The sequence below is a fragment of the Heterodontus francisci genome, chromosome 31, assembly GCF_036365525.1.
Source record: "Heterodontus francisci isolate sHetFra1 chromosome 31, sHetFra1.hap1, whole genome shotgun sequence".
NCBI classification, from domain to species: domain Eukaryota; kingdom Metazoa; phylum Chordata; class Chondrichthyes; order Heterodontiformes; family Heterodontidae; genus Heterodontus; species Heterodontus francisci.
In genome coordinates this window covers 50,614,198-50,637,861 of record NC_090401.1, presented here as the reverse complement: position 1 = coordinate 50,637,861, position 23,664 = coordinate 50,614,198, and the positions used below count along the sequence as shown (strand labels likewise).

Here is a 23,664-nt window from a genome sequence, read left to right as displayed (position 1 = left end):
GGAGAATTCACATCAAGCGACAACCTCCCTTTAAAATGCTTTGTAGTTTTGATGATGTCATGTCAATGACACCCGCATTTGACCAACATTGCTCCCACAATGTTCAAGTGGAATCGGTTACTGCAACCACTGCTTAGCAAAATAACACATGAGGTTCTACAGCATGTTCAGTGTTGCAGAAGCATAATATAAACATATAAATTTGGGCCAACGTATGTGTTAAAGAACACTTCAATTTTTGATTGCACTTTTCAGGGGGATCATCAAGGCACTTCAAAATTCTAGTCAGAATCAATTATTTAAATAAAGCCATTAAATGAAACACTCAAGTTTTACAATAAGTTGCAACATCATAAAAACTGCAATTCCATTGCAACTTGCTTTATTGAATGGTATAAAAAAAATTCTACTGATTTTTAAAAAAATTTGCATTCCCACAAAACAATGTGTTCTTAATTGTGGATGATGCCTGCGAAGCCACCAGTACTTCTCATTCCGAGTTGCCCTAGCAAATGTGTAACTTGTTAAGAATACAGTGTGGACTCAAGTCACATGTAGGCCAGACTATACTGGGAAGGGAACCTCCACCTCTACAGTGAATCAGTTTGACGTTTACCATAACCAAGCAGTCAGTGTTCCTTAAGCCAAACCATGATTACCAGATATGTATTCAATTCAATTTCATAACATTCCATTCTGGGATTTGAACTCATGCCCTCTAAAGCTGATGCAATGATCACTATACTTTTACTGAAAGTTTTCATCAGACTCAATGTTTTCAAATGGAGCTGCAGAACCTCTTGCTTAAGAATGTATATAGCCAGTAAATGGAGGGAAGTTGCCAGTTCTCAAAAAGAAAAGTTTTTCAAAAACTCAAATGAGTTTGGGTTGAGCCAATCCTGTTTTTAATGGATTTGTGTTCACTGTATAAAACTCCTCTTAATTTGACACCAACAGGTAATCTCACTCATTTAGGCCAGAGGATTGCTAACATGGAATGTGTGTGTGTGTGGTATGTGTGTACATGGGGCGGGGGCGGCACAGCTGGGCACACAGTTGGGGTCAATAGGGTGAGGTTTAATCTGCAATAACTATACAATTGAAGTGTTAGGTTTAACTTCCCCAATCCAAGATTGTTCAATTTGAGGAGCACAAAATTCACCAGAAAATTACAAACAAAAAAAATGCAAGCATTAGGACAGATACGAAGTTGGCTGAGTGACAGGAAACAGAGGGTAGCAGTTAACAGTTGTTTGTCGGACTGGAGGAAGGTATACAGTGGGGTTCCCCAGGGGTTGGTACTAGGACCACTGCTTTTCCTGATCTATATTAATGACTTAGACTTGGGTGTACAGGGCACAATTTCAAAATTTGTGGATGACTCAAACTTGCAAGTATTGTAAACTGTGAGGAGGATAGTGATGGACTTCAAGAGGACATAGATAGGCTAGTGGAATGACCAGACAAGTGGCAGATGAAATTTAATGCAAAAAAATGCAAAGTGATGCATTTTGGTAGGAAGAATGAGGAGAAGCAATATAAACTAAAGGATATAATTCTAAAGGAGATACAGGAACAGAGAGATAGACCTGGGGGTATATATGCACAACTGGTTGAAGGTGGCAGAGTAGGTTGAGAAAGTGGTCAAAAAGGCCTACAGGACCCTGAGCTTTATAAACAGAGGCATAGAGTACAAGTGTAAGGAAGTTATGATGAACCTTCATAAACTCTGGTTTGGCCCCAACTGGAATACTGTGCTAAATTCTGGGAACGACGCTTTAGGAAGGATGTGAAGGCTTTAGAGAGTGTGCAGAAAAGTTTTACAAAAATGGTTGTCATTCTCCTTAAAGAGAAGGTTCAGAGGAGATTTGATAGAGGTATTCAAAATCATGAGCAGGCCCAGACATAGAAATTGTTCCCATTTGGCTGAAGGGTTGAGAACCAGAGGACCAACTTGAAGTGATTAACAAAAGAGGTAAAGGCGACATGAGGGAAAACTTTTTTTTTTTACACAGTGAGTGGTTACAATCTGGAATGCACTGCCTGAAAGAGCAGTACAGGTAGATTTAATTGTGCCTTTCAAAAGGGAATTGGCTGAGCAATTGAAAGGAAAAACTGAAAGGACTATGGGAAGAGGGTCGGGAAGTAGCACGAGCTAAATTGCTCTTGCAGAGAACTGGCACAGACTTGATGGGCTGAATGGCCTCCTTCTGTGCTGTAACCTTTTTAAGATTCTAACAAAAGCATCACGGTAAAAGCAATAACTATTATGAGGATGGCTAAAGATTCTTTTGCGGCAAGTAAACGTCTACTGCAGTGTAAACAGACTTGTGGATCAGGCAGTGAAAACAGCTCAGCATCTAAAATAACACAATGACCCACCAGAGTTCAGTTTTTAAGAGGCAACAAAAATGGTAGGCTTATAAGTAAGTGTTTTCCTTCCCATTTTCAAACAGGCAAACCTTACCTGCCTGCGCTGCAGATGGACTTATGATTACAGGTGTTGGAGCAACAAGCCTTACAGGAGCTCCGAGGCCATTTCGAGCCCCAGTATTCACAACCAGAGCACCAGTCTGGTCATAGTAAGCAGCTGGAGCTAGGACTTGGTAGCCTGAAATAAAAAAAAAGTGCTCTAGGTATACCAATTTGTAAATAGAACTACATATTGACTTAAGTACTTATGAAGAAATGCCAAAGTGGAAATGTGAAACAGCCTGGCATTTAGAAATTGTAATCAACACTTAACAGTTCAGCATTCATTAAAGGTCTATTTGTCTTCAGTATCTCAGCTGGTAAATTTACTGTGTAGAGTGTGACAGCCATACATACTAGAAATATCTCAGCAATTCCCTGCTCTGTTTAGTTTGTTGATGCCTGCTAAACTGGCGGCAAAGGAACAGAAACTGTCCTTAGTACTGCCATGCTAGGTAGATGGGGAAGATTTCAAGCGCTCCCGATTCTTATGGTGGAAAGTCTACTCGTGGAGGTTGGATGAGAACAAGACCAGCCTCTACTGTGGGAAAACTGCCGACCAGTCTTCAGCCTGCTCACAAAAGCAGTCATCACCACAGGAGGGGCTGAAATGGGAGTTTAAGTGAGAGTAACCTCAAATTATTTGACTCCAAGCTGAACTTCCATCCCCATACTCCTCTTTTCATCTCCTAACATCATAGCACCACATCTGCTGCTGAGTCCCATGGCATTACTGCAGCAATTCCTCAAGGTAGTGTCCTAGGTCGTACCCCCTTCAGCTGCTTCATCATGGCCCTACCTCTATTAGCTCCCAGCACCCACTCTCCCACACAACTCCCCATTTCAACGATTCTGGCCTTCAGAGCAACCCCTCCCTCCATCAACGGCAGCGTGCCATAGAACCATGGAAAAATTACGGCACAGAAGGCGGCCATTCAACCAGTCATATCCGCGCCGGACAAAAAAACTAGCCGCCCAATCTAATCCCACCTTCCAGCACCTGGTCCAGAGCCTTGCAGGTTACAGCACTTCAGGTCCATGTCCAGGTACCTTTTAAAAGAATTCAGGTAACTCAACCCAATGCTCTGGAATTCTTTCCTGGAACTCCCCTATCTCCCCCTTCTCCTCCATGACCTTTCCAAAAACCCACTTGTTTGACCAAGCTTCAGGTAATATCTTCTTTCATCCAGTGTTCTATGGCTTTGATTACACCTCAGTGAAATGCTTTGCGACATTTTTGTGTTATACGTGCTTTGAAAATCACCCCTCTCAAACCTATATTTGGACATGAATATTGACTATAACATGAACATTTTGGAATAAAATACCCTATTAAAATAGGTCTGTGATAAAACATGCAGCTCCTGTACATTTATAACATGTTGTGATTTAAGCAAATTAGTATTTAGGCTTGTAGTGCTATTCAAAACATCAAACTGTTCATGTCTGGCTCAGATTACTTGAGTACGAGTAAAGTTCTCATAACTGAAAATGTTCTCAGTGAGGGCAAGTGTGTCATCATGGCCAGACAAATTCAAAAATGAAAACATTGCCAACAGTGCTTTACTTTAAAACCACAGAAAAGTTACAGCACAGAAAGAGGCCATTCATCCCATCGTGTATGCGCCGGCTGAAAAAACTAGGCGCTCAATCTAACCCCACCTTCCAGCATTGCAGGTTACAGCACTTCAGGTGCCTTTTAAAGTTAAACTTCCGATGTTATGTGAAAACTCTCTTTAAATTTAAGGTTAACCTCTTTTAATATCTAATTTGGTGCTCCCTGCCTCCCTGTACTGAACAGGTTGATTTTAAACAGCATTTCTGTGCGTTTAAAGTTTCAAATTACAATTACACTTTTTTTTTTGACCTTGTGCTTCAGCAATGACACCAAATCCACCAATAATACAAACAGTTTACACAACAACCAAACAATGAGCACTTGGAATTCAATCCTAGCTGGTACTGCAATCAGGTCTAAGTTCCTCAGAAACTGTAGTATTCAAAAAGTTTAAAAGATATTTCTAAAATTCAGCTAGTCTGTTTAATTTAAAACTTATTAAATACTCAGGTTACTCAAGTTTTCTATCATAAATTCTTCGGAAAGCGAGGAAACCTGATCCATTACTTCCCAGCATGCAGCATGTTCGGACTTTAAAAAGCTCTACAATTATTAACTTGTTTGTAATGTTTTCTGCAAACCACTTCCCCACTCCACCCCGAGAATGCACATAAGCCATCAATATTTTACCTGGCATTCCAGTGGCCAGTCCCTGGCTAAAAGCTAGGGCTGAGTTCACAGCTGCAGCTGCTACCAGGCTGTCTGCTTGTTGTCCTTGCTGGCTTTGATTTGGAGTCAAAGGCCGTTGATTAGCTCCAGCACGCAGAACCTGGCATATAACATATGGGATTATTGAAACATCGCCCAACAGTGCTTTACACTTCCACCTGATTTTGCTAAAAGCTGGGATATACAGATATATCTGTATATATCTGCAAAATCAGAAGAAACTGCGATGCAGATCACCACATTTCATGATTCAAATAAAAGTGTAACAGAGGATTTATTCTAGCTGGCAGGAAGAGTTATCTTAGGGCATCATAACTAAATTGTGGGAAAAAGAGGGGGTAGACTTACTTTGCTCATTTTTTCCTTCCCCTCTTTCCCTGAAGGTGTTAATTCATCACTAAAATATTATTACACAGGTGCTAAGCAACCTCTGGGCTTCATCCATCTAAACATTATTCATATAGGTGCCTCAACAGTGAGTTTCAGGGTATTCTTGTGAGGGGGTGGTGAAGAAAGAGATCACAACCAAGCCCTATTGTGTCCTCACTCTCACATCTGCCAGGAGCTGGTGCACTGGAATAGGATAAGTATGGTGGTCAGCTTTGCCTTTCCTAAGCCAGGGCTCAAGAACACAAGAAATAGGAGCAGGAGCAGACCGTATGGCTCATCGAGCCTGCTCCGCCATTCAATATGTTCTTCAGCTTCAACTCCACTTTCCCGCCCATTCGCCATATCTCTTGATTTCCTGAGACACCAAAAATCTGTATATCCCAGCCTTATACGTATTCAACAACAGAGCATCCACAACCCTCTGGGATACAGAATTCCAAAGATTCACAACCCTTTGACTGAAGTAATTTCTCATCTCAGTCCTAAATGATTAGCCCCTTATCCTGAGACTGTGCCCCTGTGTTTTAGATTCCACAACCAGCAGAAGCAATCTCTTTGTCTACCCTACCCAGCCCCTTCAGAATCTTGTATGCTTCAATGAAATCGCCTCTCATTCTTCTAAACTCCAGAGAGTACTGGCCCAATTTACTCAGCCTCTCATCATAGGACAACCCCCTCATCCCTGGAACCAATTTAGTGAACCTTCGTTGTACCGCCTCCAATGCAAGTATATCCTTTCTTAAATGTGAAGACCAAAACTACACACGGTACTCCAGATGTGGTCTCATAAAAACCCTGTACAACTGCAGCAAGATCTCTTTATTCCTGTACTCTAATCCCCTTGCAATAAAGGCCAACATGCCATTTGCCTTCCTAATTCTTTTCCTGTACCTGCATGCTAACTTTCTGCGTTTCCTGTATAAACATATCAACACTTACGAATTTCACACCTTTTACAAAATATTTTGCTTCTCTATTCTTATGACCAAAGTGAATAACTTCACACTTCCTTACATTATACTTCATCTGCCATCCTGCTGCCCACTCACTTAACCTGTCTATATCTCTTTGCAGCCTCCTGTGTCCTTCCCAGCTTAGCTTTCCACCTACCTTTGTATCATAAGCAACCTTAGATACATACATCACTCTCTGTCTCTTCATCCAAGTCATTAATATAGATTGTAAATAGCTCAAGACCAACTTTTGCACCCCCATCACTCCCTCAGGTGAGACCGGTGATGGATCAGGTGACTTTCCTCCTCCGGCTCAGCTATTCACTGGACAAACAAGGTGCGTCATTGGGGAATCAATATCAGACTTCCAAAATAAACTATTATTCTGGCTGTCAGTAGAAGTGTAGAACTGTATTTTTTTTTTAAATTCCGGCAAAATAAGTTAAAAGATGCATTCCCAGGACAGATCAATAGCCTAAAATTGTACTAAGATCAATTTAACATCTAAGCACACTACATTAGGAGTTTTATCTGAAGCAACATTGTGCTCAGTCTGGCTCAGGTTTTTTTGAGTACAGAATTGAAATTCTCATTAACGAACATTATTCTCAGTGAGGGCAAGTGTGTCATCATTGCCAGACAGACTTTGTAAACCAACCAGCAACACTGCAGCTCCACTTATAGGGCTTTTTAAAGACGATCAAATATAAATTTAACTTTACAAGCTACACCATTTTAAAAACCTGACCAATAACATTTGACAGTGCCTGTAATAATGACATCCCTTGACATGAAATTTTATGGCAGATTAAATAAACATGCATTTTACGACTGCTTATACCTCACATTGCGATCTATCTAACTTAAAAACAGAACACTGAATCTTTAAGGCCATAAAGATGAAAGCATCATGGAAGATTCCCTAAAACATATTTCAAAGTGGGCAAAATCCAGGTCTGTGCTCCAAACCACAACATATTTGCTCAACTTCCCTGATTCAATCTTAATTCTCTCCTGTACCAAGCTATAAACAGATTGATGACTTGCCTGTTGCTGCCCTTGCTGTGCCTGTGATGCCGCCTGCTGGTTTGCCGAGTTGTTAGCAGCTGCTGCTGCAGCCTGTTGCTGGAAGAGATTTGCTGGATAAACACCCCATGGAACACCATAGTACTGAGGTGGAACCACTGCAGGACCTAATACAGTAGAATACAGGGATTTAAAAAAATATACATTATTCTAGTGCATGAAACTAATCCAGGTGAAAACATATCACAGCAAAGCTTTCATTACATAGGATATGTGAACGATGCATTTATTGTCTAATAGACTAGCCATATCTTTTTGCAACATATTGTCCAATGGACTTGCCATATCATTTTGCAATAGTGTAACAGTTAATCTTCATATTCGTATATCCTAACTTTTTCCATAAGTTAGTAAAATTATATATGCTAGCTATGCTGTAATAAATTCCAGACCTTTAATTTTCCAAAAAGGAAAAAAGTGTAACCAGGTATGACTGGTTATAGTGTATGTTCCTTAATGAATCCAGAAATGGGTCGATACCTCAGTTAAAATTAACAGCACTTAAACCATGGGTCAGGATGATTTCAAAGGATGACCAATGCATCACAGCATACTTGTCAATTAAGCAAAAATGAGATTACACAGGCACACTTCAAAATACAGGTGAATGAGATCCCCTTCAAAGTAATGATCTCACCTATGCCATCCGGGGCCAGCTGCTTGCCTATTAGGGAGGGTGGGGAAAAAACTCTGACAACTCAGTCAATCACTTGTGTGTCTTTGCTTCCAGATACAATAACACTGGCAAAGTAAAACCCAAACCTACATGCTGCATTAGGGAAGTCAACCTAACCTGTACGGAATACTTTGCAGTTACAATACACAATTTTTAATGCACGCTCATTGGGAGCCTATTTAAAATGCAACTGAAATGAATCGTGGAATAAAAGTCTAGAAAATGCTCAATCTAATATCAACATAAATCAAATAGATTAAAAACAGGAGATCACTGGTTGCATCTAATAGAAACACACTTTTTCTTTCTTTCCCACATTTTTTTAAAGCTGATTTATATTTATTCTTCAGTTTACTACAAACCCAGCCCCCACAGCCAACAGAATAGATTGATAAGTAAAATTATAAGTGGCAACAACAGGTACGGATTTGTGGGTTTAGCTACTACAATACACCCAGTCTGGCTCAGGTCTTTTTGAGTACAGAATTGAAATTCTCATTATCGAACACTGTTCTCAGTGAGGGCAAGTGTGTCATCATTGCCAGACTGATGCCCGAAACCTTGTGCCATATTGATAGAATTTTTTTTAATTTATTTTTTTTAAAGTGATCTAGTTCTTAACTTCAGCAAACAATTTTGTACCACTTTGAAGGTGTCCTTGCTCCTTGCATTTGAAACTTGTTGAAATTGGACTAATTAGGTTCAAATGATTCTGCCTTGCAAACTCTCATCAATAATTCAGTTGGAATGGACACTAGCTACTGCTCACTGAATAGGATTATCACAAGGATTTGAGAAGTACGACCAACATCCAGTCACAATAAAAGAAACTGAAACATGTTCCCTGACGGTGCTATTTTATATGCTTTTCAAGGCTACATGTCATCCTTGAACACCTCAAATATTGAGCTAAAGTTTCATTAGGTTTAGGAACCATCATTTCTGTCAAAAAGGAACCGCTGAAATACGACAGACACTCTGTGAAGAGCACTTAAGATCTTTGCCAACGTAAAACACTCCATTTTACTGGGCTTTTATTAAAATTAAACAGAGCAAGGACCGACATAATAACTTTCATACAAACTGCTACAATGGTCATGCTCTTGGACTCTATTTTTAAGACCATAAATATGCGAATATTTGTTAGGACAATTTAAAAATAAAATTCTTTCATGGGATTTGGGCATTGCTGGCAATGCCAGCATTTGTTGCGCAGCCCCAAATGCCCTCGAAAAGCTTGTGGTGAGCCGACTTTTGAACCGCTGCCGTCCATCTGATGTGGGTACTCCCACAGTGCTGTTAGGAAGGAAGTTGCAGGATTTTGATCCAGCGACAGTGAAGTAATGGCGATATAGTTCCAAGTCAGAATGGTGTGTGGTTTGGAGGGGAACTTGCATGTGGTGGTGTTCCCATGCGTTTGCTGCTCTTATCCTAGGTGGTAGAGGTCACGGGTTTGGAAGGTGCTGTTGAAGGAGCCTTGGTGAGTTGCTGCAGTGCATCTTGTATATGGTACACACTGCTGCCACGGTGCATCGGTGGGGGAGGGAGTGGAGTTTTAAGCTGGTGGATGGAGTGTCGATCAAGTAGGCTGCTTTGTCTTGGATAGTGTCGAGCTTCGAGTGTTGTTGGACCCACACTTGTCCAGGCAAATGGAGAATATTCACACTCCTGACTCGCCTTGTAGATGGTGGACAGTGTTATGAAAGTGCTCCCATTTCTTTTGTTAAAATATTTTTTGAGGACGCCTATTTAAATGGTGGAAATGGATTCAGTTTTGGTTTGCTGAAAATTTCATAGATGTTGGACTCTTTTGTTGAAAGTTCACTGAAAGGACACTTGAGATGTTGTGTTTAAAAGCAACTTTTACTGACCATCATATGCCTTAATTTAAATAACAGAAATTTTGGTGACTTGGGGGAGATGTTTACAGAGAAGTAACATGTCAAGAGTTATGAGTGGTCAGGAGGTTCTGACTTGCTGTTGGGGGCTTCGCTTCTGAGATAATCGTTTTGGTTCAGTTGGGGTGTGGACTGTGTTTGAAAGCAGTTGGAGATCAACCTTTCAAGAGAAAAACACCCAGTTCATCTCTTTCTCTACCTCTTTGTAAAGACCCTGTGAATCCAGAGTGTGATAACTGAAACCCCCTGATGCCACATTTCTCCTGCAAAGCCTACCGGACTATTTCTTGACATCTCCAGAACGAACTACTCCAGAAAAGATCCCAGTGACCCATCTCCGTATAACCAGACACTAGACCAAAAGGGACAATGGACATCCTTCCGTATCTCCTCTTTTTTTCAAGAATTAGCAAGTATTTGGCCAAAGTATTTTTTTTTGTGTAAAAGAGCTCGGCAGAGAGAATTTGATTTTTTTCAGTGTGTGTATGAGTTTGTGTGTGGGGTATTTAAAAAGGGACCTTTCATATTTCAATCTGAGTGTTAATGCTTTGCTTCGTTACTGGTACTTCGTACTTGTTTTATAATAAACTGATAATTTTGTTGTTTATTAAAGAAACCGGATTGGTGTATTTTATTCTGGGATAAAGTAACTGGGTAAACATTTAAAATATATGTTGTGACCTTTGGAGAAGTGGAACTTGAAAAGACTGCACTGCTCCCGCCTTGGTCGTAACAACAGGCTTTGGGAGTCAGATGCTGAGTTACTTGCCTCAGAGATCCTAGTTGCTGACCTGCTATTGTAGCCACAGTATTTATATGGTCAGTTTCTGGTCAATGGTAAATGAAAATCTATATAAAAAATCTACATGTTAAGTGAATGGCGATAATATCCCTTAAGCGTGTATTTTAAAAATCTTCTAAACAGTATTAATCTATGAAACAATAACCATTAAATAAACTACACAAATTACCTTTATTAATGTGCGTTATTTTTTTTTTAATTGGCAGTATCAAGTACACGTGTCCACCACAGACAAACCATTCCTTCAGTTCACTGTCCCTTTCAGCAGTCACACATCAGCATCAACTTGTAAACACTAGAAATTGTAATTCTCTCTCTTCTGGCCTCACACCCAAGAGAAAATCTTTGCTAGCCAATGGTCTTTTGCCACTTTTCACACGCATCAGCTAGAACTGAAACAAAGCCTATAGTAACAAAAACATTCAATATAAGAGTTCTTGCACTGATCTTGGGATATGAACTTCCTTTGGTGGCCACATTCCAACACAGCCCTACACACAAACCAATTATATTAACAGAACAATGATCAGTGTGAAAGTGAACAGCAAGGTTTTGGAGAGAATAGTCTACAAGGACACACACAGCTGCCTTTCTGAACACTCCAATTTTTAGCACGCATCTCTAGTTGTCGAACTTGTCACATGCTATGAACAGACCACGTCAAAACCATCCCCACTCACTGTGCCCTATCATCTGCGAGATATGGCAGTCTTCTCACAAAACCAACTCTAACATGTGGTACATGATCTTATCAGAACTATCTCATGGGCTACTGGGTCAAATGATAGTTTCTCAAATATTGCAAGGCTGCACACTCAGCTCACTTTCTGCAGATTCTAATCCTGGATTTCTCAGCTGGTATTTGTTACAAAGTGCACACATTCAGAAAGCTGAAAATTGCATTCCAAATCTCCATCAGGCTACAATTTAAAAAAAACACTTTTGGGTGTTGTGGGGTTGTATGACCCTATAGTCAAACCTGTCACAGGTCTCTTATGGCTAGAACAAAGAAATTGCCAACGTAAAACGACCACAGTCCATCATTCTACCATTCTGGCAGTCGCATGACACAATGATAACGTATTTGTTCAGTAATCATGGTAATCGATCTCATCAATTAAATCCACCTCAAACCCAGACATGAGGGTGAGGAAAACCCACAGTGGTAGAAAGCTAAGGGAACCATAGGTCAAAAGTCACCTGTGACTCCAAGCATGCTGCACATTCTATGTTTCAAATTACTCATTGTAGCTCAAAATGTTATTTTCTGAAAGAAATCTTATCTGATTTGTTTCTGAATCAATGCTATCTGCTTCCACCATCTCCCAAATGGAGCCTGTTCCACGAATTTACAACTCGGCTCAGTGAAATAATGTTTGTGCAGATCAGGTTCAAATTTACACCTCTACAAGTGCAGGCTGAGAGTCCCAAGAATGCCATCACTTCCAGGCAGTTACAAATGAACCCAACCCATTAAACTCATCAGGCTACATGAAATCTTACTACAAAACACACCAGTTGAGGTAAAATGAAGTCCAGAATGTAAAAGACAATTCAGCTCAACCAGCCTTCTCCATCCAGAACAATTTATTATTTGAATGTGGAATTTCTCTTTTCCCCTTCATCTCCTACTTCACAGATCACTAAGTGTCTTCTACTGGGGGAATTGGGGAGGAAAGAAATCATCAAGCAGCATTAATTCTCTTCATTCAGATCATGGCTGAAGTTTACCTGCTAGAGTTGCAGCTGCAGCAAGCCCTGCAGTGTAGGGGTCTGTACCTGGAGGAGCTGCACTAATGATGTACGGATTAGGAACAAAAGTTGCTGGAGCAAGGCCTGCTGAAAACATACCTGTGCAACACATAAAAAACCTACATAAAGTATTTGGAATGACATCTCAATTTTTTTTTAAACAAGAGAGCAGTGGTCCAGTTACAGCCGTCACTGTTCAAGCAAATACAAACGGAAAATGACACACGTTTGCAATGTTGTAAATTAATGCTGTTTAATATAACCACAATCACAAATCAATAGCCTTTAACATGCAAGTAATTAAAAGTCATTGCTCTTATCTTTTTTACAACACACCCAAAGAAAATCATTTCTGCAATTATGGTACTCTAAAACTTACTATTTGTTGCAGGGGAAAATCAGATTACACTCTCAATAGGAAGCTGATTCGAACTAGCACTAACAAATCATTGCTGCTTAAAAGCTCAGGGTCAAATACTTTGCAGATACACAAAACATAACAAAAGGAGAACCTGATATATACACACCGCAACAGTAATTCAAATTTATTTAGTCTAATGCATCATGTGAGGTGCCTACTACATTGCATTTAATTTGTGTACCTGCAGTTGCAGTGGAATGGTGCACTGGTATCGCTTGCAAGTAGCCAAGAAATGTACTACAAACAGTTTGAAATGAAATAAAAAAAGGACAATGAACTTCCCGCTGCTTGAGTTGATAAATGTACCAAGTGATGTCTTTCCAGCAGAGACCAAAGAGCCACCCTGTGCAGCTAGCCCGCAAACACTGATAAGACTTACTTTAACCACCCCACCCAACCCCCAGCCAGATCCCGAGACGACATAAAAAGTTCTCGATACTGAATGGTTTCCGACTGAGGGCCAGGAGTGCCATCACTTCCAGGCATTTGCAGTGAATGCAACGTTTCCAGTTACAACCAAAAAAAGCGGCTTTTCAATCTAATCAATGCAGAGGTTAAGTGGTGCGACACTGGTATATTTCTGCATAAGGCTGTCTAAATCCAATAAAATTTATTTTATTCTGTCTGATGAGCAAAAAGCCACTTCACATGTAAAGCAATTCAGTGAAGCAATTCAAGTATTCTCCTGTTAGCCCTGAATTTTTGAGTCACTAAGCTGTATAGAAATGGACTATTTAATCTCGCAGCATAGCATTACAATGCTACTGATGCCTTTTGACAGTCCAGCAGCACTGTACTGTGATAAAATGATAATTTCAGGGACTTCAACACATCTAATAAAGGACGGTGTCACAGCTTAACTGCTGAAAATTCCTCAAGGGGAAACCCGCAGCTTTAAAATTTAAGTAGCACATTATGTTTCAGAAACCATTTACCCCTTCCAACCAGTTGCCAAAATGTAATTAAACTTAATTTAATTCTAATATTCAGTTTGTTCAAGCATGATTACAACAGTTAGGACATAAGTAACAGATGAAAAGCTAACGTTATGAGTTGATTTTGAAATCCTTCAACAAAATACTTAGCCAGCCATCCAAACACATTTAATTTAAATGGCTATCTCGAATCTCTATGATCACACTTAATAGTACAGCTCAACATATTGACACATTGCTATGGGTACCCAATGGCTCCAGAAGTCAATGATGAACATAAACAGGAACATTAAGTCTAGGTCCCAATTATATTGGGCTCTCGTCCAAGTAACACAGATGTCATTCTAGCCATTAGTAAGTATTTCCTCCAAAATTTACTGTCACCTCCCCTCCCATTACATTAGATAGCCACCAAATTACATACAATCACTACCAAGGTTAAGTTCGCCTGTAAAGCTTGGATTTCATCTGCTGACAAACCTTCAGCTCATTTGTTCCACATTTAGCACAGCTAAATACTGAGGATTGCACTAACTGCAGAATGACCAAATAATCTCCTAAAAGACACTTAAGTGGGTGCACAATAGGTGCACAAGCTGGTTTAATAACAAGATGCTCTTAGAAATGGCTTACCTATGTGTGGCTGCTGGGCAGCTGCAAGTGCATACTGCTGCTGTTGTGCAGCTGTCAGCTGCTGAACTGTCAATGCATTCTGCCTCTGGAATAGCTAAACAAAAAGAGAAGTTTTTAAAATACACCAAACACACTAATGCAATATATTTATGCCATTATTTAGCTCAGTTGTCATTGACCCCTACAATTCCATGGACCTCTTATGTCAACAACTACTACTTCGCAACATGAAATTTTAAGGGAAATTCAGCGGCGCTCATCCAGCAGCGAAAGATTTTGAGAGGTTGCCTGTCGGCTCAAATTAAGGAAAGGTGAGCCAAAATGTTTCTGTAAAAGTAGTACTTTTTGGAGAGCTACAATATCATACGTATGAACGTTATTCCCTATACTGAAATTAGGGATAGATGAGTTTCACAATACATTGGAAGAATAACCCAGTTTCCCAGTAGCAATGAGGCACATTGCAAGGGCAATTAGCACCACAATGAAAGGAGGAGAAAATTAAACCCCAAAGTGTCAGGCAGTGCTTTTCAGCTGTAATGCCACATGTTGCTGGGTACTTGGTGCTCTCAGCCCAGAGAGACATGGAGCATACCCGCAGTAGAGGAACCTCTGCTAGAAAAGCACAGATCAGTCAGGATCTGTAAAAAATAAGTTAACGTTGAGTGCAATTGACAAAAGGTTACACTCAAAATTTCATTTTACAGACAGTGATTGACATGCTTGTTATTACCAATGGATTTCAAGTGTTTGCGGTTTCATTTCTTTTTTATTATTTCTCGATAAAGTCCACTATGTAATGCAGCTTAAAGAGAAATATGTATTTCGTAAGTTAACTTTCTTAACAGTTTTTTTTTTCCCCATCTATATAGAATACATTGTTCAGATTCCATTGAAACCTACTTTCTTCTGTGGTTAACTTGCATCTGCCCAGGTTAATTACTGACAGATCTACAGTTTCCAAGGTCTAAATCAACTCTATTGAATTAGTTAGAATGAATTACTTAAATAATCACAATTTTAATAAGCTGTTTTGTAATTTCAAATGTTCAAAAAGCTTCAATTTTAAATACTTATTTTTTAAAAAAGAGACTTTAGTACCATGAATTTTACTTTTGGTTCATGAAGAATGCACACATCTGTTGGATTAATCATAAGACTGTTTCTTAGGTGCTACAGTAATGACAGACCTTTTAACTGAAGTGATCAGTGCAGTTGTAGCTGACTGTCTTATTTCAACAAACAACTCAACTCGTCCCACACCACCGCCCTTTCCCCGTAGCCCTACAAATGTTTTCTCTTCAGATAATTGTCCAAGTCTCTTTGAAAGCCTTGATTGAATCTGCCACCCCCACACTCTCAGGCAGTGCATTCCAGATCCTAACCACTTGCTGCGTAAATAAGTTTTTCCTCCTGTTGCTGTTGCTTCTTTTGCCAATCGCCTTAAATCAATGTCCTCTGGTTCTTAATCCTTCCCACCAATGGGAACAGTTTCTCCCTAACTACTCTGTCCAGATCCGTCATCATTTTGAACACCTCCATTAAATCTCCTCTCAATCTTCTCTCCTCCAAGGAGAACAGCCGTAGCTTCTCCAATCTACTCACACAACTGAAGTTCTTCATCCCTGGAACCATTCTCGTGAATCCTTTCTGCACCCTCTCTAATGCCTTCACATCCTTCTTAAAGTGTGGTGCCCAGAACTGGACACAATACTTCAGTTGAGGCCAAACCAGCGTTTTATATAGGTTCATCATAACTTCCTGGCTTTTGTACTCTCTTGCCCAGGACTTTGTACACTTTATTAAGTGCGGCGCAGTGGTTAGCACCGCAGCCTCACAGCTCCAGCAACCCGGGTTCAATTCTGGGTACTGCCCGTGTCTGCGTGGGTTTCCTCCGGGTGCTCCGGTTTCCTCCCACAGCCAAAAGACTTGCAGGTTGATAGGTAAATTGGCCATTATAAATTGCCCCTAGTATAGGTAGGTGGTAGCGGAATATAGGGACAGGTGAGGATGTGGTAGGAATATGGGATTAGTGTAGGATTAGTATAAATGGGTGGTTAATGGTCGGCACAGACTCGGTGGGCCGAAGGGCCTGTTTCAGTGCTGTATCTCTAAATCAAATCTAAATAAAAAAATTAACTGCTTTCCCAGCCTGCCCTGCCACCTTCAATGATTTGTCGACATATAGCCCCAGGTCCCTCTGCTCTTGCACACCCTTTAGAATTGCACCCTTCATTTTATATTGCCTCTCCTCATCCTTCCTACCAAAATGAACCAAATTTCATATGCCACATGTCCACCCATTCCACCAGCTTGTCCATGCCCTCTCGAAGTTGATCACTATCCTCCTCAGAGTTCATATAAAATATATACACCATTCTCATCACAGGATCAACTAGTTAAAAATGGATTGGTGGATGTTTTATTTCTCGATCTCAAACTCCGTGGTGGAGATGTAAGTAAACTAACCTGTTGTTGTGAGCTGTAGTCAAACAGACTCACAGCAGCTGTTGCAGAGTCCATTTGCACCTGGCTACTGGAATAATCAAACTGTAGTGAGTCCAGCCCCACAGGTTCCATAGAATCCAAGGGCACATTCTGTGACTCAACATTGTTGAAGTCTTCTGTGGGTTTTACACTGTTGCTGTTGGCCAGTTGACCCAGGCCTTCTGAACTGTTCTGGTTGGGTCCAAGAAGATCCACTACCTCATTTGGGGAGGTCTGGCAGCTGCCGGGGGTACGACTACACAAAGAAAGATTACTCATCATTCTTGCGACCAAAATACGTCTCCTTGTTCTTAGCAATGCTTATACCAAAAGAAACATATATTTAACAGCAACCATACAAATTTAAATCAGTAGTCACAGGAAAATAAAATGGAATATGTAGTAGAAATGTGTCGATCTGGAGATTTGAATTTACATAAAAAAATGTTAATTGCAAAATTTTGCACAGAATTATTTGGTTTACAGCAAGTGTTTAAGAGAGTCTTGGTCATCGTGCAATATTAAATATTTAGTTTTTCTTTCAAAAAGATGAATGCCACCCCCATGAATCAATAATCAAGTTTCCAAAGTTGGCACAGAACTTAAAATCCACAAGATAAAGCCTCATTTAATGAGCAAAAGAGACATTGCTCAAGGAGATAAAATTTGCTCTTATATGGACGTTGAGCCATTTTATACTAATCGAAAAAAAGTTTCACAGTAAGCCATGTGCTGCTGACAAAGGGAAAACAACCGCAGAATGTTCCTCAAATGCTACATTATGTAAAACATATTAGGGAGGATCACATGCTTGAAATTATATAAAGTGCAAGTGTTCCCCAGTTGGCCAGATCCTAGTGTATGTGGCATACAATAGGAAAATTGACCATTTTTCACTTCCTTTCAACAGAACTGGAATCATGAGGCCACTTAATTCCTTGGAAGGTAAGAAATTACATGGGGTCGAAAAGTAAAGATATACAAATATATGAATCACTGAAAGTAGCAACACAGATTGATTAAGGCCTTGCAAGAATTCAAACAAGATACTGGGATTCATTTCTAGAAGAATGGAATACAAAAGCAGGGAAATAACATTAAATGTATATAGAACCTTGGTTAGGCCACACGAGTACTGTTCATACTGATCTCCAAGAGTTAAAAAAGGATATTAAAGCATTGGCAAAAGTGCAGGACAAGGAGGTTATCAGAATGGAAATGATGCAACTACCAGGAAAGATTGAGCAGGCTGGGGCTCTAATCTCTGGAAGAGAAGATTAACAGAACATGATAGAGATTTTGTAAAGTTATGCAGTCGTTCAATAGGGTGATGTGGAGAAACAGCTCCCACTTGTGGTTGAGCCCAGAACAAAGTGGCACAAATATAGCATTGTCACCAACAGATCAAATAAAGAATTTAGGAGGAATTTCTTTACATGGAGAGTGGTGAGATGCAGAACACACAAGAAATAGGAGCAGGAGTAGGCCATTCAGCCCCTCAAACCTGACCCACCATTCAATAAGATCATGGCTGATCTGTACCAGCCCTCAACATCTCTTTCGGGCCTGCTCTGCCTAACCCTCGACTCCCCGAGATTTCAAAAATCTATCTACCTCCTCCTTCAATACATTTAGTGACCTAGCCTCCACAACTCTCTGAGGCAGAGAATTAGAGATTCACCACCCTCAGAGAAATTCCTTCGCATCTCAGTTTTAAATGCCTGCCCCCTTATTCTGTAATCATACCCCCTAGTTCGAGATTCCCACACTAGTGGAAACATCTTCTCAACATCTACCCTGTCGAGCCCCCTTACAATCTTATCTGTTTCTATAAGATCACCTCTCATTCTTCTAAACTCCAATGAATAAAGGCCCAAGCTGTTTAGCCGCTCTTGATAAGACAGCCCCTTCATCCCAAGAATCAGCCTAGTGAACCTCTTCTGAACTGCCTCCAAGGCTAGTATATGCTCCCTTAAATATGGGGACCAAAACTGTACGCAGTACTCCAGTTGTGGCCTCACCAACACCCTGTACAGTTGTAACAGGACTTCCCTATTTTTAAACTCTAACCCCCTAGCAATAAAGGCCAAAATCCCATTCGCCTTCCTAATTACTTGCTGCACCTGCATGCTAACCTTTTGTGTTTCATGCACAAGAACACCTAGATCCCTCTGTACTGAAGTATTTTGTAGTCTTTCTCCATCTTAATAATAATCTGCCTTTTTATTCTTCCGACCAAAGTGGATTACCTCACACTTTCCCACATTGAACACCATCTGCCAAATTTCTGTCCACTCACTTAACCTATCTATATCCCTTTGCAGATTCCTTGTGTCCGCATCACAACAGATTTGGATACACTACACTCTGTCCCTTTCTCTAAGTCATTAATGTAGATAGTAAATAGCTGAGATCCGAAGACTGATCCTTGCGGCACCCCACTAGTTACGGCTTTCCAACCTGAAAAAGACCCACTGATCCCGACTCTCTCCCTTCTGTGTGTTAGCCAATCCTCAATCCATGCCAACACATTACCCCTCAATACCCTGAGCTCCTATTTGTGCAATAACCTTTTATGTGGCACCTTATACAACGCCTGCTGAAAATCCAAATACACATCTACTGATTCCCCTTTATCCACTCTGCTTGTATATCCTCAAAGAACTCTAACAAATTTGTCAAACATGATTTCCCTTTCATGAAACCATGCTGACTCTGTTTGATTGTATGATGTTTTTCTAAATGTCCTGCTATTTCTTTCTTAATAATGGACTCAAGCATTTCCCCAATGACTGATGTTAAGCTAACTGGTCTATAGTTTCCTGCTTTCTGTCTCCCTCCTTTCTTGAATAGGGGTGTCACATTAGCGGTTTTCCAATCCGCTGGTACCCTACCGGAATCCAATGAGCTTTGGTATATTATGACCAATGCCTCCACTATCTCTGCAGCCACTTCTTTAAAAACCTTTGGGTGCAGGCCATCAAGTCCTGGCGACTTGTCTGCCTTTAGTCCCATCAGTTTGTCCAGCACATTTTCCCTCGTGATAGGAGATTGTGACAAGTTCCTCCCTCCCATTTACACCTTGTTTATCTATTATTATTGGGATGTTTACAGTGTCCTCCACTGTGAAAACTGATGCAAAAATATTGGTTTAAATTATCTGTCATTTCCCTGTTCCCTATTAATTTCCCATTCTCATTCTCTAAGGGCCCCACACTTACTTTAGCTACTCTCTTCCTTTTAATATACCCATAGAAGCTCTTAGTGTTTGTTTTTATATTTCTTGCCAATTTACTCTCAATCAATTTTCTCCCTCTTAGCTTTTTTAGTCATCCGCTGTTGGTTTCTAAAAACTTCCCAATCCTCTGGCCTTCCACTTGTTTTCGCCGCATTGTACCCCTTTGCTTTTGATTTCATACTCTCCTTAACTTCCTTTGTTATCCACGGGTGGTTCATTGTTCTCTTTGAGTCCTTCCTTCTGACTGAAATAAATGTTTGTTGACTGTTATGAAATATCTGCTTAAAAGTCTGCCACTGCTCATCTACCGACTTCCCCTGTCGTCTATCTTCCCAGCCCACTTTAGACAACTCTTTCTTCATACCTCTGTAATTGCCCTTGTTCAAGTTGAAGACACTGGTTTGAGACCAGAGTTGCTCACCCTCAAACTAATTTGAAATTCTACTATGTTATGATCGCTTCCCCCTAAAGGATCATATGGAGTAGTTGGAGAGAGTATTGATACATTTAAGGGGAGGCTTGATGCATAAATAAGGGAGACAGGAACAGAGGGACACGGGAACAGGGTAGAAAGGTGTAATTAGAGGCTCAAGTGGACTATAAACATTGGCACAGCTCTGTTGGACTAAATGGTCAAGTCGCGCTGCAGATTCCATGTAACTGCAAATTGTCAGAATGCTAAATATATCAGCTTACATTTTTAATGGACAGTTTAAAACCCAAAAGTTAATTTATTTTATTTATTTAGATACAGCACTGAAACAGACCCTTCGGCCTACCGAGTCTGTGCCGACCAACAACCACCCATTTATACTAACCCTACAGTAATCTCATATTCCCTACCACCTACCTACACTAGGGGCAATTTACAATGGCCAATTTACCTATCACCTGCAAGTCTTTGGCTGTGGGAGGAAACCGGAGCACCCGGCGAAAACCCACGCGGTCACAGGGAGAACTTGCGAACTCCACACAGGCAGTACCCAGAATTGAACCCGGGTACCTGGAGCTGTGAGGCTGCAGTGCTAACCACTGCGCCACCCATATAACCTATGTTTTAATCAGTATTTAACACTTGCAGGAACATAAATGCTGGTGCCCAAGCTGCAAGAGGGGACTGTGGCCTGTATGTCAAGTATGTTGATATATCGACAGCTTACAACATAGATTTATGGGACATAGGTTAGCATCTGGTCAAAGGCACACACATCAGAAGAGAATGAAACACAACATGCGAGTGACAGTGAATGCCCTTGACATCAAGGCAGTGTGTGACCGAGTGTGGCATCAAGAAGCCAGAGTAGAATTGAAGTCAATGGGAATTGGGGGAAAACACTCTGCTGGTTGGAGTCATACCTAGCACAATGGAAGATGGTTGTGATTGTTGGAAGCCGATCATCTCAGCCCCACGACATTGCTGCAGGAGTTCCTCAGGACAATGTCCTAGGCCCAACCACCTTCAGCTGCTTCATCAATGACCTTCCCTCCAACATGAAGTTAGATTTGCGGGTGTTCAGTGATGACTAAACAATGTTCAGTTCCATTATAATTCCTCAGGTAATGAAGCAGTCCGCGCCCGCATGCGGCAAGACCTGGACGACATTCAGGCTTGGGCTTATAAGTGGCAAGTAACATTCGCGCCACACAAGTGCCGAGCAATAATCATCTCCAAGAAGAGAGAATCCAACAGCTCCCCTTGATATTCAATGGTATTACTATAGCTAAATCCACCAACAAAATCTTGGGGGTTACCACTGAACAGAAACTGGACCAGCCACATAAATACTGTGGCTACAAGAGCAGGTCAGACGCTTGGAATTCTGCAGTGAAAAACTCATCTCACGACTCCTCATAGCCTGTCCACCCTCTGCAGGGCACAAGGTGGTGGGAATACCACCACCTGCAAGTTCCCCTCCAAATCACACACAGGAAGAATAAAAAAGCATATCATTTAAATGGTGAGATTTGGCAGAGCTCTGAAATGCAGAGGGATCTGGGTGTCCTAGTGCATGAATTGCAAAAGGTTAGTATGCAGGTACAGCACGTAATCAGGAAAGCCAATAGAATGTTATCGTTTATTGCGAGGGGAATTGAATACAAAAGTAGGGAGGTTATGCTTCAGCTATACAGGGCATTGGTGAGGCCACATCTGGAATACTGTGTACAGCACTGGTCTCCTTATTTAAGGAAGGATGTAAATGTGTTGGAGGCAGTACAGAGAAGATTTACTAGACTAATACCTGGAATGGGTGGCCTGTCATATGAGGAAAGATTGGACAGGCTAGGCTTGTATCCGCTGAAATTTAGAACAGGAGGCAACTTGATTGAAGCATACAAGATCCTGAGGGGTCTTGACAGGGTGGATGTGGAAAGGGTGTTTCCCCTTATGGGAGAATCTTGAACTAGCGGTCACTGTTTAAAAATAAGGGGTCGCCCATTTAAGACAGAGATGAGGAGAACTTTATTCTCTGAGGGTCATAAGTCTTTGGAATTTTCTTCCTCAAAAGGCAGTGTAGGCAGAGTCTTTGAATATTTTTAAGGCAGAGGTAGACAGATTCTTGATAAGCAAGGGGGTGGAAGGTTATCAGGGGTAGGTGGAAATGTGGAGCAATCAGTTCAGCCATGAACTTGCTGAATGGCGGAGCAGGCTTGAGGGGTCGAGTGGTCTACTCCTGCTCCTAATTCGTATGTTGGTATGTTCGTATGTATCCTGACTTGGAACTATATCGCCGTTCCCTCACTGTCGCTGGGTCAAAATCCTGGAACTCCCTTCCTGACAGCACTATTGGTGTTCCTACACCCCAAGGACAGCAGCGGTTCAAGAAGGCAGCTCAACACCATCTACTCAAGGGTAATTAGGGATGGGTAATAAATGCTGGCATAGCCAGTGACGTCCACATCTCCCGAATAAATAAAAGGTTGAGTATAATGGAATACCCTCTATTTGCCTTGATGAGTGCAGCTCCAACAACACTCAAGAATGTCAGCACCATCCAGCACAAAGAAGCCCCCTTGACTGGAACCCCATTCACCACTTAAACATTCACTCCCTCCTCCACCATCAGCGCACAGTGTATACCATCTACAAGATGCACTGCAACAACTTGGCAAGGCTCCTTCAACAACATCTTCCAAACATGCAACCTCTAACACCTAGAAGGACAAGGGCAGCAGGCGCATGGGAATACCACCACTTGCAAGTTTTCCTCCAAGTCACACACAACCCTGACTTGATATATATCATCATTCCTTCACTGTTGCTGGATCAAAATCCTGGAATACCCTCCTTAACAGCACTGAGTGTGCATCCTCACATGGACTGCAGTTATTCAAGAACGTAGCTCATAAACACCTTCTCAAGGGCAACTAATGATGGGCAATAAATGTTGGTCTAGCCAGCACTTGCCACATCCTTAAGCAAATAAAAAAAAATCACAACAGTAGGAAGCTATTTAGCCTCGAGACTGTTCTGTCATTCAATGAGATCGCAGCTCATCAGTACTCTAACTCCAACCATCCACCTTGGCTCCACATTCCTTTCTACCTGTAGCCAGCAATAATCTATCAATCTCAGACTTAAAATTATTGATTGAGCTAGCATCTGCTGCTTTTTGGGGAAGAATTCCATCTAAAC

At 41.0% G+C, this 23,664-nt stretch overlaps 1 protein-coding gene and 3 non-coding genes across 10 annotated transcripts in view; all 4 read right to left on the bottom strand.

Moving 5' to 3' along the window:
* pum1 (pumilio RNA-binding family member 1) overlaps nucleotides 1-23,664 on the bottom strand; it is a 170,673-nt gene that overhangs the window by 23,810 nt on the left and 123,199 nt on the right. For all 7 annotated transcript variants that reach the window (XM_068011556.1, XM_068011558.1, XM_068011557.1 and 4 more), the window contains 6 exons: nucleotides 16,775-17,048; nucleotides 14,306-14,399; nucleotides 12,296-12,415; nucleotides 7,150-7,295; nucleotides 4,721-4,859; nucleotides 2,468-2,611 (listed from right to left, as the gene is read on the bottom strand). In XM_068011556.1, the coding sequence (XP_067867657.1) occupies nucleotides 2,468-2,611; nucleotides 4,721-4,859; nucleotides 7,150-7,295; nucleotides 12,296-12,415; nucleotides 14,306-14,399; nucleotides 16,775-17,048 (917 nt within the window). The remainder of the gene's footprint in view (nucleotides 1-2,467; nucleotides 2,612-4,720; nucleotides 4,860-7,149; nucleotides 7,296-12,295; nucleotides 12,416-14,305; nucleotides 14,400-16,774; nucleotides 17,049-23,664) is intronic.
* LOC137347365 (small nucleolar RNA SNORD103/SNORD85) lies at nucleotides 3,918-4,001 on the bottom strand. Its single transcript, XR_010968946.1, has one exon. It is a non-coding gene; the product is annotated as a small nucleolar RNA SNORD103/SNORD85 (small nucleolar RNA).
* On the bottom strand, nucleotides 6,655-6,742 carry LOC137347364 (small nucleolar RNA SNORD103/SNORD85). The gene has a single exon (XR_010968945.1). It is a non-coding gene; the product is annotated as a small nucleolar RNA SNORD103/SNORD85 (small nucleolar RNA).
* LOC137347363 (small nucleolar RNA SNORD103/SNORD85) lies at nucleotides 8,323-8,410 on the bottom strand. Its single transcript, XR_010968944.1, has one exon. It is a non-coding gene; the product is annotated as a small nucleolar RNA SNORD103/SNORD85 (small nucleolar RNA).